This window comes from Neurospora hispaniola (assembly GCF_033458365.1).
Source record: "Neurospora hispaniola strain FGSC 10403 chromosome Unknown B0T23scaffold_12, whole genome shotgun sequence".
NCBI lineage: Eukaryota > Fungi > Ascomycota > Sordariomycetes > Sordariales > Sordariaceae > Neurospora > Neurospora hispaniola.
Genome location: NW_026944417.1, coordinates 228953 through 242555, shown reverse-complemented (window position 1 = coordinate 242555; position 13603 = coordinate 228953). Strand labels below are relative to the sequence as shown.

The 13603-nt window shown below is 50.9% G+C and overlaps 5 protein-coding genes across 5 annotated transcripts; 1 reads left to right on the top strand and 4 right to left on the bottom strand.

The window, feature by feature from the left end:
- Positions 1 to 252: 252 nt before the first annotated feature.
- Positions 253 to 1728, bottom strand: B0T23DRAFT_327660 (S-adenosyl-L-methionine-dependent methyltransferase; the record flags this gene model as incomplete). The annotated part of the gene is made up of 5 exons (XM_062835634.1): positions 253 to 401; positions 495 to 1012; positions 1118 to 1228; positions 1297 to 1481; positions 1552 to 1728. The coding sequence occupies 5 exons, from the start codon at positions 1726 to 1728 to the stop codon at positions 253 to 255; spliced, it is 1140 nt and encodes a 379-aa protein (XP_062687985.1).
- A 1670-nt stretch (positions 1729 to 3398) lies between these two features.
- Positions 3399 to 5557, bottom strand: B0T23DRAFT_52993 (S-adenosyl-L-methionine-dependent methyltransferase). The gene is made up of 6 exons (XM_062841409.1): positions 5082 to 5557; positions 4910 to 5020; positions 4537 to 4763; positions 4175 to 4465; positions 3518 to 4076; positions 3399 to 3461 (listed from the first exon to the last, which is right to left on the bottom strand). The coding sequence occupies exons 1-5, from the start codon at positions 5405 to 5407 to the stop codon at positions 3898 to 3900; spliced, it is 1134 nt and encodes a 377-aa protein (XP_062687984.1). The 5' UTR covers positions 5408 to 5557; the 3' UTR covers positions 3399 to 3461; positions 3518 to 3897.
- Positions 5558 to 6097: 540 nt separating this feature from the next.
- B0T23DRAFT_52720 (S-adenosyl-L-methionine-dependent methyltransferase) lies at positions 6098 to 7831 on the bottom strand. The gene is made up of 4 exons (XM_062841405.1): positions 7318 to 7831; positions 7133 to 7249; positions 6560 to 7077; positions 6098 to 6490 (listed from the first exon to the last, which is right to left on the bottom strand). Exons 1-4 carry the CDS (start codon positions 7596 to 7598, stop codon positions 6342 to 6344), a joined length of 1065 nt encoding a protein of 354 aa, XP_062687983.1. The 5' UTR covers positions 7599 to 7831; the 3' UTR covers positions 6098 to 6341.
- Positions 7832 to 9364: 1533 nt separating this feature from the next.
- On the bottom strand, positions 9365 to 10912 carry B0T23DRAFT_433257 (S-adenosyl-L-methionine-dependent methyltransferase; the record flags this gene model as incomplete). Its single annotated transcript, XM_062840429.1, has 5 exons — positions 9365 to 9513; positions 9567 to 10084; positions 10337 to 10447; positions 10523 to 10710; positions 10766 to 10912. 5 exons carry the CDS (start codon positions 10910 to 10912, stop codon positions 9365 to 9367), a joined length of 1113 nt encoding a protein of 370 aa, XP_062687982.1.
- A 267-nt stretch (positions 10913 to 11179) lies between these two features.
- On the top strand, positions 11180 to 11727 carry B0T23DRAFT_52943 (uncharacterized protein). The gene has a single exon (XM_062841408.1). The coding sequence runs from the start codon at positions 11285 to 11287 to the stop codon at positions 11576 to 11578; it is 294 nt and encodes a 97-aa protein (XP_062687981.1). The 5' UTR covers positions 11180 to 11284; the 3' UTR covers positions 11579 to 11727.
- The last annotated feature ends 1876 nt before the right edge of the window (positions 11728 to 13603 follow it).

Sequence of the window (13603 nt, the reverse complement as noted above, 5' to 3'; positions counted from 1 at the left end):
TGGCAGGACCATTCGCGGACGGAAACACCGATTGGGTAGGGACTGGTGGGAGACGAGGATTGGGGACGCATTGCGGAAACCTGATACACTGATAGGAAATAAAATTCGTATGTCTCGTCATTTCCCAGATATAAAGCGGCATTCATATGTACTCCAAATTGCAACGCATCTTGCCGACCTGTTCCCAAAGCTCAAGCCTCTCTGACCTACCGGTCAATGTGGCTCCACCAACTGTTCGCACCATTGAGATGCCTATTCCGGCTTACGACCCCATACAACACGTGCCATGAAATACGCGTGGATGTTGGGATTATTCATATCCCTTTTTACGTGACGAGTAAAAGCCTTCGCTTCATCCGGTGTCCAACCAAGGACGTTGTTCCAGATGTAGTTGACCCAGCCTAGAGCATGTTGTCAGGATCAGCTGGGTTAGGACTTATCAAGGAAGCGGGAGGTGAGAGAGTGGAAAGGGTGCTGTTCACAAGCGAGCTTACCTTCAAGATCCGCCTCAATGGCCATCTTCCACCAAATACCCCTTTCCGCTACATCCTTCTCGGGGTGCCATCCACCAAAGGGGACTTGAATGTCCTTGAACTGAATATCGGTAAACCCAGCTGCCTCCATTCCCTTTCGTTGGATATCCTCTTCGATTAACGCAAACGTTCTTCCGAGCCTTTTACCACCCTCTTTAAAAACTCTCATCCATTGGTCAAGAGCACTACCTTCCTTCACTGTTCCATCGTCAGTCATAATATGAGCTCCCGTACCATAACTCTCCACATAGCCTCCAGGCTTGGCGACTCGAAAAGCGTTCCTAAAGAGGGCATCCCAATCACTAACAATGCCTGAGAGTAAACGTAGGTTGATGAAGTCGAATGTATCCTCGGGCCAAGTCCATTCTTGGTTGCAATCCTCCAGCTCAAACTTCACGTTCGGGGGTACCCAAGAAGGTTGGATAGGCGAGACATCAGTCCCTATAACTTCAGCATTGGGGAATTCGTCGGCAAAGTCGCTAAATATGCAATTAAGTAAGCCATCCATGTGCGGCCAAGTAAGCCTTCTCACAGGCACTCGAGTAGATCGGGAAATAGAAGATAACGTAGAGGACAAGACTTACATCGCCCACAGGCCTGAACCCGTCGCAACATCCAGGACCTTCTGAACCTTCTTTTTGTCGAGAGGCGACAAGAAGAGCTTCCCTCCCAGTTGTACCATCATAGCGTGATGCCTTTTCTGGTTGTTAACTGTTTTTTCGAAACGGTAAGGTTGCGTTGCCAGAGGATTCCAGAAACTTACATAATCTCCATCGCATCAACGTGGCGTTCATCATTGGGCTGCCATGCCTCGGCGCTACCCATTTCGGCATGATATGTTCTCCCGTGAACTTCACGATATTGGAAAATGCTCGAGCTTAGGGAAGCTGTGGTGGAGTTGAATGAACCGAGGCTAGATGCCCCATCGTCAACATCCTCTTCGGGAAGCTGCAGACATGGATGGACTTATCAGCAAGTGCAAGCCAACTTTGGGACCAAGAACGCTTGAGGTAGTTACCGGTTGCTCTGTCCAGTGCGTTGCAGGAAGAATGCCAGCTGCATCCTGCGCCTCGGCGCTGAGCGGGCCCGAAGAAGTTGCGGGTGCCGGGGAAGTTGCGGGTGCCGGCGAGGTCGCCTTGCCCGTGGGGCTCTGGGGGCTCTTGGGGCTTCGGGGGCTTTGCGCGCTGGAACTCATGGTTGTGACGGCGGCAAGGACAGCCGAGTCGGTTCGGTGTCGGGGGAGCGAGAGTAAAGAAGCCAGAAGCACTGGGCAAAAATGTGTGACGTAAAAAGTTGAGGATCTGGGACTTGGGAGAGAGTCGTTCCATGGGCAGGTCTTTGTACCATTTTGGTGGAGAGGAGTATCGTACGGTAAAGGCAAGAGCGTACAGTCCCTTTCATGGTCGCGTTACTGTGAAGCGCGCACGAGAGACCACAAATCGCTAAAGTTCCTTCCTGATGCGGTCCAAGGGCAATGCAATTGGTGAGACTGTCATGGAAGACTGGGTTCTGGATTCCCAGGGGTGTATATCTGACCAATCGACAGGTGCCAAACATCGCTTCTGCAAGCTGCGGGATCCAAATAGCTTGTGTTTGCTATGCCATGGCTGTGGTATCCTGCAGTCCCCTGCCACCGAACGTTGCAACGTCTCAAGGTCGGTCGCCGGATCAACAGTTCAATCCACCAAAGAGCGTTACATTCTTCAATGGCCGCCAGGACGTTCACCCCATTCGACTGTGCAAGCCAAGACGGGCACAGTAGCCGCCAAGCCGGGGATAAACCGTCAGTCGAATTGGAATCTGCAGTTTTCGACCGCGACGGTATCTACATCAACTTGGAGCAGCCCTGTTTCCCTGCAGCGGCCTGCACTAGTAGAGAGTAGGGGCTGCAGTTGCGTCTCAATCTGATCATGCGGCGTAGTTACAGGCCTTGAAAAGGCACATGTTGTCTCCATCGATGGACTGGCAGTCATCAGCATGTGGTAGAGAAGTTTGTGATTTGATAAGGTTGACAGGGTTCACCCCGCCCGGCAACTTGATCCGGAGACAATTGCGCACACCGAAATGTGATGGATCATGTTGAATGAATGGCGGGCGTCGGTTCCACTCGAACATGAAGTCGTTCAAACCATCGGGGCGAGGAAGACTAATCGGTTTTCATATTGAATTGGAACTAACGACGAGCATGAAGCGGTGGCGGTTGGGCTAGGCTGGAGAAGAGCTTTTCCTTGTGTCGAAGTGTCATCTACAATGCAAATATGCCATGAATCAGTATCATAGAAGTAGAATTGAGGAAATGGGCGCGAAAGAGAAAATGGTAAAATGAACATGGGGACCATACCCTTCTTGCCGTTTCTTTCACGTTGATGCAAATGAGTTGTGTGAAAGGAAAGAAAAAGCAACATGTGAAAAATGACTTAATCTTACATCTTGTGGGGAAATGGGTCGTTTGCTGACATTAAGAGATGGCTATGAAATAAGCTTCGATTCCAACCGCCGCATCTGATCGGTAAAACATACAGGATCGGGGTGGCCTATCGCCCACTCCATCCTCTTCAGTCAATCTTGTCGTTAATCGTGTCGTTGCCTCTGATATTCTTTGTGGTGCCGTCCACAAGCTGAAAGTGGATGGAGGTCTTGTCGAAACTGATGATGAACTTCTTGACCACCTGGGCTAAGGAGTGGAAGTTAGTTGATAGTTAGATGAATGGGTGAGTTCGCAAGTGAAAAAATAGTTGAAACACGTACGTTGCGGGGGTTGGGAGGGACGAATTAACCACACGGATGGCTATGGAAGATCCTGACCATCATACCCATTGATATCGACCGTTGGGATACCTGCCCGGCTGTCGGGTCGCTGCCAAATGTGAAACTCGGATATTTGAAGGGCTTGGGGGTGAAGCTGTACGACACGACGTGATGCCATGGCTGGTTTGCTTGAGTGGTGAGATGGATGGTGGGTTGAGATCTGGACTGAGGCTCACTTTGAGGTCGGTCGTTGTTATGAACCCCAGATGGGAATTTCGATGGCAGTTAAGAGAGCGCCACTGAACTCGACAGTTATTTCTTCGGTAGCAAAGTCCATTGCGATCAGTAGGAGTAGTCTTGATGTTTGTTTGACCGGTGTGATTGATTCAGGTTGATTTGGTGTTGCCAGCGGCTCGAGTGCACAAGTTTGAATCGTGAAAGGTTGTTATTTGGGAAAAGAGACAGAAGGCGGGTCTTGATCAAAAATTCTCGAGATTGCTGACACAGAGCACAAGGCTGAGCCAGGTAGTCTGCAGTCGGCTGGCGGGCCTGGCAGAGTGTTGACAAGGGGGGTATCAATGTCGTTCAAGTTTCAGAGCCACAGGACAGTCCGAAATCATCTAGCCCTCTCATTGTTCCCTGGGACATACTCTGGCTTCCTTCCCCATGCACTGCGTGCAATGGCATAGCCGTGAATATTTGGATTGTTCCATTCTTTCTTGCATCGGTCGGCATACGACTTGGTCTCCTCCGGACTCCATCCTACCACGATATTGAAGATATAGTTGAGGTATCCTATCGGGAAACGTTAGCATTGACCCACTCAGGTCGCTGATCGTGGGACGGTGGGGTGCTCGCCGCAAACCGAGTGCTGGCTGCACATGCAAGCTTACCTTCAATGTCCGCCTCAATGGCCAACTTCCACCATAGACCGATTTCCGCTGCTTCCTTCTCAGGGTGCCAGACACCTACGGGCAAATAGTAGTCTCTATACTCGATGTCCACAAAGCCAGCAGCTGCCATAGCCTTGCGTTGGAGGTCGTTCTCGTAAACCTCAAACGTTCGGCCGAATCTTCTTCCACCTTCATTGAAAACCTTGCCCCATTGTGACATGGCGCTATCCTCTTTTAACGTACCGTCGTCGCATTGAAAAGTGGTGCAAGCGATCAACGTTTCGACGTAGCCTGCATGGGACTTGTGTGAGTGATTGTCAATGGACAATTGGTGGATGGAAGACGTCAGGGGGGGTACGTACCACCCGGTTTACAAGTCCGGAAGGCCTGGCGATGGAACACATACCAGTCTTCGATAACGCCAACTAGCATGCGCGCATGGATGAAGTCAAACGTGTTGGGTGGCCAGGTCCATTCTTGGTTGCAATCATCAAGCTCAAACCTGACGTTGGCGGGCACCCAGGAAGGTTGAATAGGGGTGACATCGGTACCGACGACGTCGGCTTCGGGGAATTCGTCGGCAAAGTCACTAGACCGCACCAGACATACTGTTAGAAGGGCGATTGGGGCAGGCTATAGCTGCCAGGGCTCGAATCGCATGTCTGCCCTCAGGCGCAACATCACAAAGCGCTTCGAGACCTGACGAGTGCGCAAAACGTGTGGAGTAAGACTTACATTGCCCACAGACCACTTCCTGTGCCAATGTCCAACACCTTTCGGACCTTGTTCTTGTCGAGTGGAGCGCGATACAACCTGTGGCCCATGGTGAGCATATAAGCGTGGTGGCTGTTACCATGGTCAGCATATACAACCAAACTTGTCGGTACTTGAATGGGCAGGTATTTACGCAATCTCCATTGCCTCAATATGACGCTCATCATTGGGTTCCCATGATTCTGCATTGCCGAGATCGCTGTGGTAGGTTCTTCCATGGATATGGCGATACTGAAAAATGGACTCGGTGAGCGATGCGGTCCTGGCCCTGGGGACAACATCTTCGTCGGTTTCGTCGTCTGTGAATTGCTGTTGCCAATGTGAGGCAGGGAGAATACCCATTGCGGTTTGCTCCTCATTGCTGAGCAACATCGAAATGGGAACCTTTCTGGGCCCGTCTGCCGACGACGATGCCGTATTATTTGGACCGCCATTGGGGAAGTTGGTGTTGTGAGCCATGCTGGTGGTTTTGACGAGTGAAACAATACGTGGAACGAGGTGTCGGCAAGGTGGATGTTGAGGATGGACGGCCGCAGTTTGGTTTTGTGTTCGAGGCCAATTACATATGAACAGCGAGAGCAGGAGGGGTCCTGTACAGTTGCTAGCGTTCTCTCCACTGTGAAGAACGCAACCTAAGGGAAAGGGCGGGACCCACGCGGATTCTCCGCGATGCCTTCTTGTGGAACTGGCATGGATCACTGGCTGACTCGCTGCCTGTATTTCCTTGTGAGACTGGACTGTCAATAAAGCTTCGAAAGCAGGAAGATGAAGTAGTAAGAGCGGCGAATCTGGAGGGCTGGATTCTAACCTACCAAGGCAGGCAGGCACACTTGGCCAGACTAGGTCGCTTTCATTTTTTGGTGTGCTTGGTAAAGAAAAGAAAGGGTGCTGGACCCAGAGGCACGTGGCAGGGACACTCTCAACGTCTCTTCAGTTGCCGTGATGTGATGTGCCAAGCACACTTCCTGCACCCCCGGTGGGATCCAGGTTGTAGTGTATGTACTTGGCGCCAAGATGCTCCCTAACATGTACGGGCACCGAAGCCTCTCGGCCCTCATTTTATGCAACTTGGGGCAGCCTATCTCCCTTGCATCACACGGTAGTTTCGGATTTGACGGGGCCATCATTCCACCCTGAGGCAACGTTGGTACTTGGTAGTGTACAATTCGAGCCCACGAATTGCTTGCATAACGGGGGTTTGGCATTGGAAGTGGGTTGCATGAACTGAGGTGGGTCATTGTGTGCCTTCTACGCTTATCTTCGCCAGGCGTGTGCTGGAGCCTCATAACCTTTTTCACTAACCCCCAAGAGCTTCATGACAGGTACATGACCTGCCAACACTCCATCTGTTGAACCACCGTTTTGGTAGAGAATAGAAACATCCAAAGAGTTCTTACTCTGGCTTACGACCCCATACGGAACGCGCCTTGAAGTAGCCGTGGATCTTGGGGTTATTGAGCTCCTTCCTAAGGTGAGCGGCATAGACGGCAGTCTCAGCCGGAGTCCACCCCATCACCGCGTTGAATGGGTAATTCAGGTAGCCTGAATAACCACACATTAGTATAAGCCCGGCATGTCTTTTCCCTCAAATTTGCCATGATGCAGACGTACCTTCAAGGTCACTCTCCATCATAATCTTCCACCAAAGGCCCTTTTCGGCCAGCTTCTTGTCCTGGTGCCAAACACCAACAGGGATGTAGTACTCTTTGACCTGAATATCCACAAAGCCCGCCGCCTCCATACCTTTCCGCTGGAGATCGTGATCGTAAACTTCGAACGTCCTGCCCATCTTCTTTCCGGCCGCGTTCCAAACTCTATGCCACTGGGCCATAGCGCTATTGTCCTTCACCGACCCGTCGTCACTGAAAAATGTACCACATTTGATGAAACTTTCGGTATAGCCACCGGGCTTGCAGGTACGGTAAGCTTGACAAAATAGGGCGTACCAGTCCTGGATAATACCGAACATCATACGTAGATGGACAAAGTCGAAGGAGTTGTCAGACCAAGTCCACTCTCCGTTGCAATCGTCGAGTTCAAACTTTACATTGGCGGGAACCCAGGACGGTTGAATGGGGGTAATGTCGGTTCCGATTACTTCAGCATTCGGAAATTCGTCGGCGAAATCGCTGGAGAGAGGAAACATTAGGCGAGGCATTTTTGGCGAAGCTTTGGAAGACTCACATTGCCCATATGCCCGTGCCAGTTCCGATATCGACAACCTTCTGGACTTTCTTTTTGTCGAGGGGGGCCATGTAGAGCTTTCCATCCATCACTACCATATATGCGTGATGACTGTTTCTATGATTTAGATTTGGCTTGCCAATGAGGAAGAGGTGTACCGATAGAGCGTTGTGGTGACGACTTACGCAATTTCCAACGCGTCCTTATGACGCTCATCGTTAGGCTCCCAGGATTCAGCATTGCCAATCTCGCCGTGGTATGTTCTTCCGTGAATGGTGCGATACTCGAAAATGGTAGAGCTCAGCGAGGCGGTGCTGGGCATCATTGATTCAATGGTCGAAGCCGCATCATCGTGGGGGTCCTCTACGGTGGACTGCTGCTGCCAATGCGAGGCGGGAAGAATACCGACAGAGGTTTGCTCCTCATTGCTGAGCAATGGCGCCCGCTGTGCAGTCTGGGCTGCCATGCTGGTGATTTTGGTGAGTGAAACAACGAGAGCGAGGCAAGCTGAATGTTGGAGACAAAACCCAAGGGATGACAGACGGCTGAGGGTTCAAGTCTGGTTATGGGTTCAGGAGCAGGTAAGGGAACCACATCTTAAACAGCGACGGCGGGAGGGCTTTGTTGATGTGTGCTGACATTCTAGCGTTCCATTCACTGTAGAGAATGTGATGGGAGACGCAAAGCTACTATGATGCTTTCCTGATACGGCCCATGAGAGGACTTTGAGAAACCATCGTCGCAACGCATAATACGACGTCTGGTTTCTGTAAGTCAAGAAGAGACTGGGCAGCGGACCAATTGACATGCGTCAGGCACGCTTTCTGCATCGCTGCGGGATTCCGTAGCGATAGCCCCTCCTGACTATGCATGCTTTCACCTTTTGCCGTGACCAGGCGGTTTTCGACTGTTGGAAGCATTGCAACCTTTCCCCTAGGCCCCCAAGAGGTTTGAAGCTGGTCCACGAGGAGACTTTATGCGTGGAGGTGTGAAAAGTTCAGAACCCCTCAGCTCAAGATTGAATTGAATATGGCCTTGATTGGGACTGGCAATCGGCAGCCTTATCCTGCTCACAAGTTTTTTTGACATGCCGTCCGCGGTTATAACGCCCAGTCCCGGGCACGGTAACCGCCATTCGAGGACGCAAAAATCACCTGAGTGGCAGGGGGTTCTTGGCCCTGCAGGCTGCGGTACAGTAGCACCCCAACTGGGTAATACCGCAAAGGTTAAATGTGGGAGAGGCGGGGGACACGTCGCATTCTTCCCAATGTCATGACTCCCGTCCTCTGAAGGATCAGTATCGCCGCGCTGTTGGGCGAGCATTGACCACGAACGATTGGCAGTGTTAAGATGATGGTAACCTGTTACTTCGAAGCGACGGAATGGCGTGGGAATGGGCCAAGCACAACATTGACTCGCGCGCTCGGAAACCAGATCAGAAGGTCTTGGGGAGGATCTGTAGTCGGAGAAGGTGTTGTATTTTTCGGGGGAGTGATGCCATCTACAAGCCCGGTCAGCGTCTCAATTATTGAACAAGTGGACGGGGTGTTAGCAACAGCTTGGGGTGGGCAAGGTTGAAAAGGTTGGATAACGGTTCAAACGGGGGAGACATGATGTGAGGCCACGAACCACGGTTTGTCGACGATTCATTGAATTTGCTTGAGAGGAGGAAGACTGGCCAGACCAGGACGTTTGGAGGGGGCGAGGAGCCCGGGGTGCGTGGTCCGGGTCGAGGGAAGGTGGGGCACGGCATGGTGGGGCACGGCACAGTCGTTCCTGCCGGAAGCATGCCGCGACCGGGAACGGGATATACCCTCCCGACCCGTACCTACCCCCACTTTATGCCACGATTCGTACCCGACCTCCCAAACAGTACCAACAACTTGAAAAGATTGCAGATTCCCCAAAACACGCATCACGAATCCTGTCTTTCTCAAACTCCCCTCTGCGTTACTGACTGAAGGAGCAATGATTTCTAGACGAAAAGAGCTGCGCAGAACGTGGAATGAGGGGTCTTGTGTGTATGTGATCTGTAGAATGCATACAGCTTGATAGTGCGGACCTACGGTTGTCCTCGTAAGGATATATGGATATGGTATCGAACTATCGGGATCCAATGTGACAGGAAGAGATGCTCGCTCTGGCTTCCCCTGGACCAAACCCAGTGTCTTCGGTTCCCAATGGTAGTCGTCGGGAACCCTTTTGGGATGTGCTCCAATCCTCTCCACAACTTTACTCTGGCTTACGGCCGTACACCACACGCAGCCAGAAATAGCCGTGAACCTTGGGATTGTTCCACTCCTTCTTGGCATGGGCAGCAAACCTTTTGGTCTCCTCTGGAGTCCAGCCCATGACGAGATTGCAAAGATAGTTCATGTATCCTGCAGAACGGTTAGTTTACCTTCGATATCTGGTCATGACGAATGAGACTTACCCTCAAGATCTTCCTCAATTGCCAGCTTATACCAAAGCCCCCTTTCAGCCGCCTTCTTATCCGGATGCCAGACCCCCAGGGGGCATTGAATGTCCTTGAACTCAATGTCAACGAATCCGGCCGCTTCCATACCCTTCCGTTGCAGATCGTCCTCATACACAGTAAAAGGTCTTCCTATTTTTTTGCCAGCCTCTCCAAACACCTTGCCCCATTGATGCATAGCAGTGCCTTCCTTAACCGATCCATCATCACTCAATAAATGAATACCACTACCAAGACTCTCTACATAACCGCCCGGCTTACAACACCGGAACGCGTTACGGAAGAGCTTATCCCAATCGGTAACAACTCCTGCCAACATGCGCATATGGATGAAATCGAAGGTATCCTCGGCATATGTCCAGTCTAAATTGCAGTCGTCGATTTCGAACTTTACATTGGGAGGAACCCAGGAAGGCTGGATGGGGGAAACGTCGGTGCCAATGACTTCCGCGTGGGGGTATTCGTCGGCAAAATCACTAAAACAAATAGCAAGCGTCGGTTAGTACGATTGTAATCAAGATGGTAAAACCGAACTGTGTAGTCGGTCACAGCGATTGCGTGAAGACAAGTTTGACAAAGGTGCAAGTCCCCTCGGTTGTTGTGGCTCGACATGATGACTTCTTTGACGGATTCCAAGCTCGTAATCCACGATTGCGGGGACGGGGACCGATCACATCTTCGCTTCAGCCAGCTCGGGTGTGATGAACAGAACGTGCAGGAAAACTTACATGGCCCACAGACCACTGCCTGTCCCCACGTCGAGCACTTTGTGAACCTTCTTTTTATCAAGTGGTGAAAGGTAGAGCTTTCCATCCAGCTGAACCAACATGGCGTGGTGGCTTTTTGATGCATGTATAACGTCAGTATATGGTCAACTCCAGTCTTGCGAAGCCATGGATACAGTTGTCCCTTACAAGAGTTCCATGGCCTCAACGTGACGTTGGTCATTAGGTTCCCATGACTCGGCATTGCCAACATCACCGTGGTAGGTCCTTCCATGGACAGTGCGATACTGGTAGATACTCGAAGTCAAGGAAGCGGTGGTCGAAGTGAAGGAGCCGAGTGAAGAGGCGCCATCATCTACTGTAACGTCATCTTCGAGCTAGGAACGAGAGTGTTAATCCTTGTCTTGGAAGATACATTGAAGCTTGACTTACAGGTTGATTCGCCCAGTGCGAAGCTGGGAGAAGACCAGCTGCGTGCTGTTCCTCGGCAGTGAGCGGTGTTGGGCCGGGAGTAGAGACAACGGGTGCCGGTGGGTTGGACGCTTGGTCGCTCTTGAGGCTCTTGGGACTGGACGCCATGTTCGCGACGCTGGGTAGGGAAAGTAAGGTAGTCAGAGGTAAACAGATGTCTGTGTCGAGGTCGTTGTGCCCGAAGCATGACAGGGTGGAACTTGGGGAGGGGACTCGGGGGGCATTGTACTTAACACCGCAAAAGAGGCCATCATTCGGCGCGCACAACATGCCCCTGGTATTTTGGTGCTCAGTCCATCGAGGAAGGTGCGCAAGAAACGTGGATTCTCTGGTATGCCTTCCTTTTTTGGGTCTAGGATTATGCAACTGGTGATACCCGACCGCGCGATATCACCGGAACAGACAACGGGTGTGGTTGTCAATGATCAGGGGTCAACATGCTGGACCAATTAACATGTCGGTCCGAAGAATCGCGTCTGCATGCTGTGGAGCCTTAAGTCCCTGATAGCTCCTCTTTCCAGGTTGTTCCCCTTCCGTGTCGTGAAAGCTGGGGGGGACCCCGATTTTTCCCCGATCTCAACCCAAACCAAGACCTTCGAGACTTGTCTGCGAACGCCCGTTGACCTCGGCGGCCCCTTACAGAGTGGGCACAAATACCCAATGGTCAGAGTCTTGGAGCCATCGCCTTCACAGGGCGAGAGTTCATCGGGAACGGTAACCGTCAGTGGAGGTTGTGCGGCCTATATTGGACGATGCGAACACTCAGGGTATTAGCGGTCGGATTGGGAAGCCGTTGAGCCGTTGCCCCGCAGTGACTGGTGGGACTGGGAACTGGGAAGTGGACACCCGTTCAACCCGGATACTCGGAGATATTTCTATACTTGCGAAGTACCACAAGTCAACTTTTCCAGTTCGGCCATGGGCATCTAGCCCCTTGAAGTTGAAGATCAGGTCTTGCCGAAGTATGTTTACTTAGGACGCGATCACAACCCTATCCCGACGGGATCATTGTGTTTATGTCGACGGCCACGCGGCATCAAAGCTCAAATTGGGTGATTCTATGTTCGTCGCGTCAGCAATCAACATGTTCAAGGTGGGAGAACGCTGTACGTCTCCCGGTATCCTACTGAACTGACATACCATGTACACTACCTCTAGGCAAGAAGCCATGACTTTGTTGAAGCACTCAGGCTTTTCGACCAGGATGGACTTGGAACGATGACCCCGCCCTTGACTCTGCCCCGCGCATGAGCTATGCTCTTGACAGCGAACGGTCTCCACGATGCCTTCCTGATGCAGCCCTAGGGCGGGCGAAGGACCGAGTGAGGGCATGATTCGCACCAGCGTCGTTGCTAGGGACGGGCCGATGAAAAAAAGTAAAAAGGACAATAAAAGAGTAAAAACGAGGAAAAAGTCAAGAGTCGAGCTTGTGTGGTTAATAATGATCGCCAGGCACGACCTGCTGAGGGGGGGGGGTTGTTGAATGAGTGGCAGGTGCGAGAGCTCCGCACGCGTAACGCGGGCCGTTGATTTCGGCGGGGAAGGCGGGGTACGGTACGGTACGGCCCGGTGGCGTCTGCCCCTCATCCCGCCGTCTTCCCTCCGGTTTCGCCCAGCGGGCCGCAGCTGTCTCAAAATGATACAAACCAAAACCCCGATGCAGATAAAGAAAAGCAATGAAGTCGGAATGCAAAGCCAAGCCAAGCAAATTTTGGCCAAAATCTCGTTATTTTGCGTAAAAAAGAAAAAGAACAAGTCAAAAGGCTTATTTGTGTAATCTTGAATTGGCGTTGCGTCAAGATCCACAGATGCTGTATTTACACTATCTTTACGCCGTATTATTATTATTGCGCAACAAAAACTCACACGAGCAACGAAAGCCCTGAAGCCATCACCAGATTGAATCTCTTGTTCTACCGTTCGAAATGACATTCTTCCCCTACCAACCGAGATCACCACGAACTAACTTACACCACCAACTGACTTCCACCGCCAACGAGCTTACGCCACCAACCAACTTACGCCACCATCTATCTGACTTACACCAAAAAAGACCACACCACCAACTAATTTCAACACCGTCCATCTTCACCACACACCATCTTCACCACACACCACCTTCAACCATAACAACAAACATCCTATCGCCTACCATCGTCGATAAAATACTCAACACTTCCAGTATCATTTCTTTAACTTCATTTATAAACTTCCAAACAAATGAACCAAGACACCCAAGTCTCACAAAAGCAGGCAGAAAAAAGCCCGTCCCATGTTCCCTACGACCCAAGAAGGACCCTGAAAAATGAGCAGCAAAATAAAGAAAAACAAACCAAAAAAAAAAAAAAAAATTTAAAAAAAAAAAAATATTTAGAAAAAAAAAAAATTAAAAGATTACGAAAAGAATCTCAAACCAAGCTGTCGCAAACAACACTTGCATTTGCTCCGTCTTCTCCGCGTCTTTGTTGATTTGTTGACTTTATTAGTTACCACATGGATTACGAATTGGCATCGTTGCCGTATCCCCACTAAAAACACAACGCACCAACACCGACAGCACCAACAACACCCAATGGATGGTTTGCATGTCACTGGGGTCGCTACCAGGGAACTTACTCTGGTGAAGTAAGCTGCTGAAATGAGCTGATTGTGTTGTAAATCTAGGTAAGAAATCACGTTCGCCTGAGTGCATACACCAAAGATAGGTTTTTGGGGTGGAGGAAATGTTCTATACTCCGGTCGGGAATGTGTAATAGTGAGAGCAAGACGTGTGCAACTTGCAAGAGTGTGAAGACTGTG

Bases quoted from the DNA above. Each gene is read 5' to 3' on its own strand.
- B0T23DRAFT_52993 (XM_062841409.1), bottom strand. From the start codon at position 5,407: ATGGCTCACAACACCAACTTCCCCAATGGCGGTCCAAATAATACGGCA. The intron at 5,021-5,081 runs GTAAATACCTGC...CCATGGTAACAG, and splicing joins ATTGAGGCAATGGAGATTGC to CCACCACGCTTATATGCTCA. The intron at 4,077-4,174 runs GTAAGCTTGCAT...GTTTCCCGATAG, and splicing joins CATTGAGGCGGACATTGAAG to GATACCTCAACTATATCTTC.
- B0T23DRAFT_52720 (XM_062841405.1), bottom strand. From the start codon at position 7,598: ATGGCAGCCCAGACTGCACAGCGGGCGCCATTGCTCAGCAATGAGGAG. The intron at 7,250-7,317 runs GTAAGTCGTCAC...TCTAAATCATAG, and splicing joins AAGGACGCGTTGGAAATTGC to AAACAGTCATCACGCATATA. The intron at 6,491-6,559 runs GTACGTCTGCAT...GTGGTTATTCAG, and splicing joins GATGGAGAGTGACCTTGAAG to GCTACCTGAATTACCCATTC.
- B0T23DRAFT_52943 (XM_062841408.1), top strand. From the start codon at position 11,285: ATGCTGTGGAGCCTTAAGTCCCTGATAGCTCCTCTTTCCAGGTTGTTC.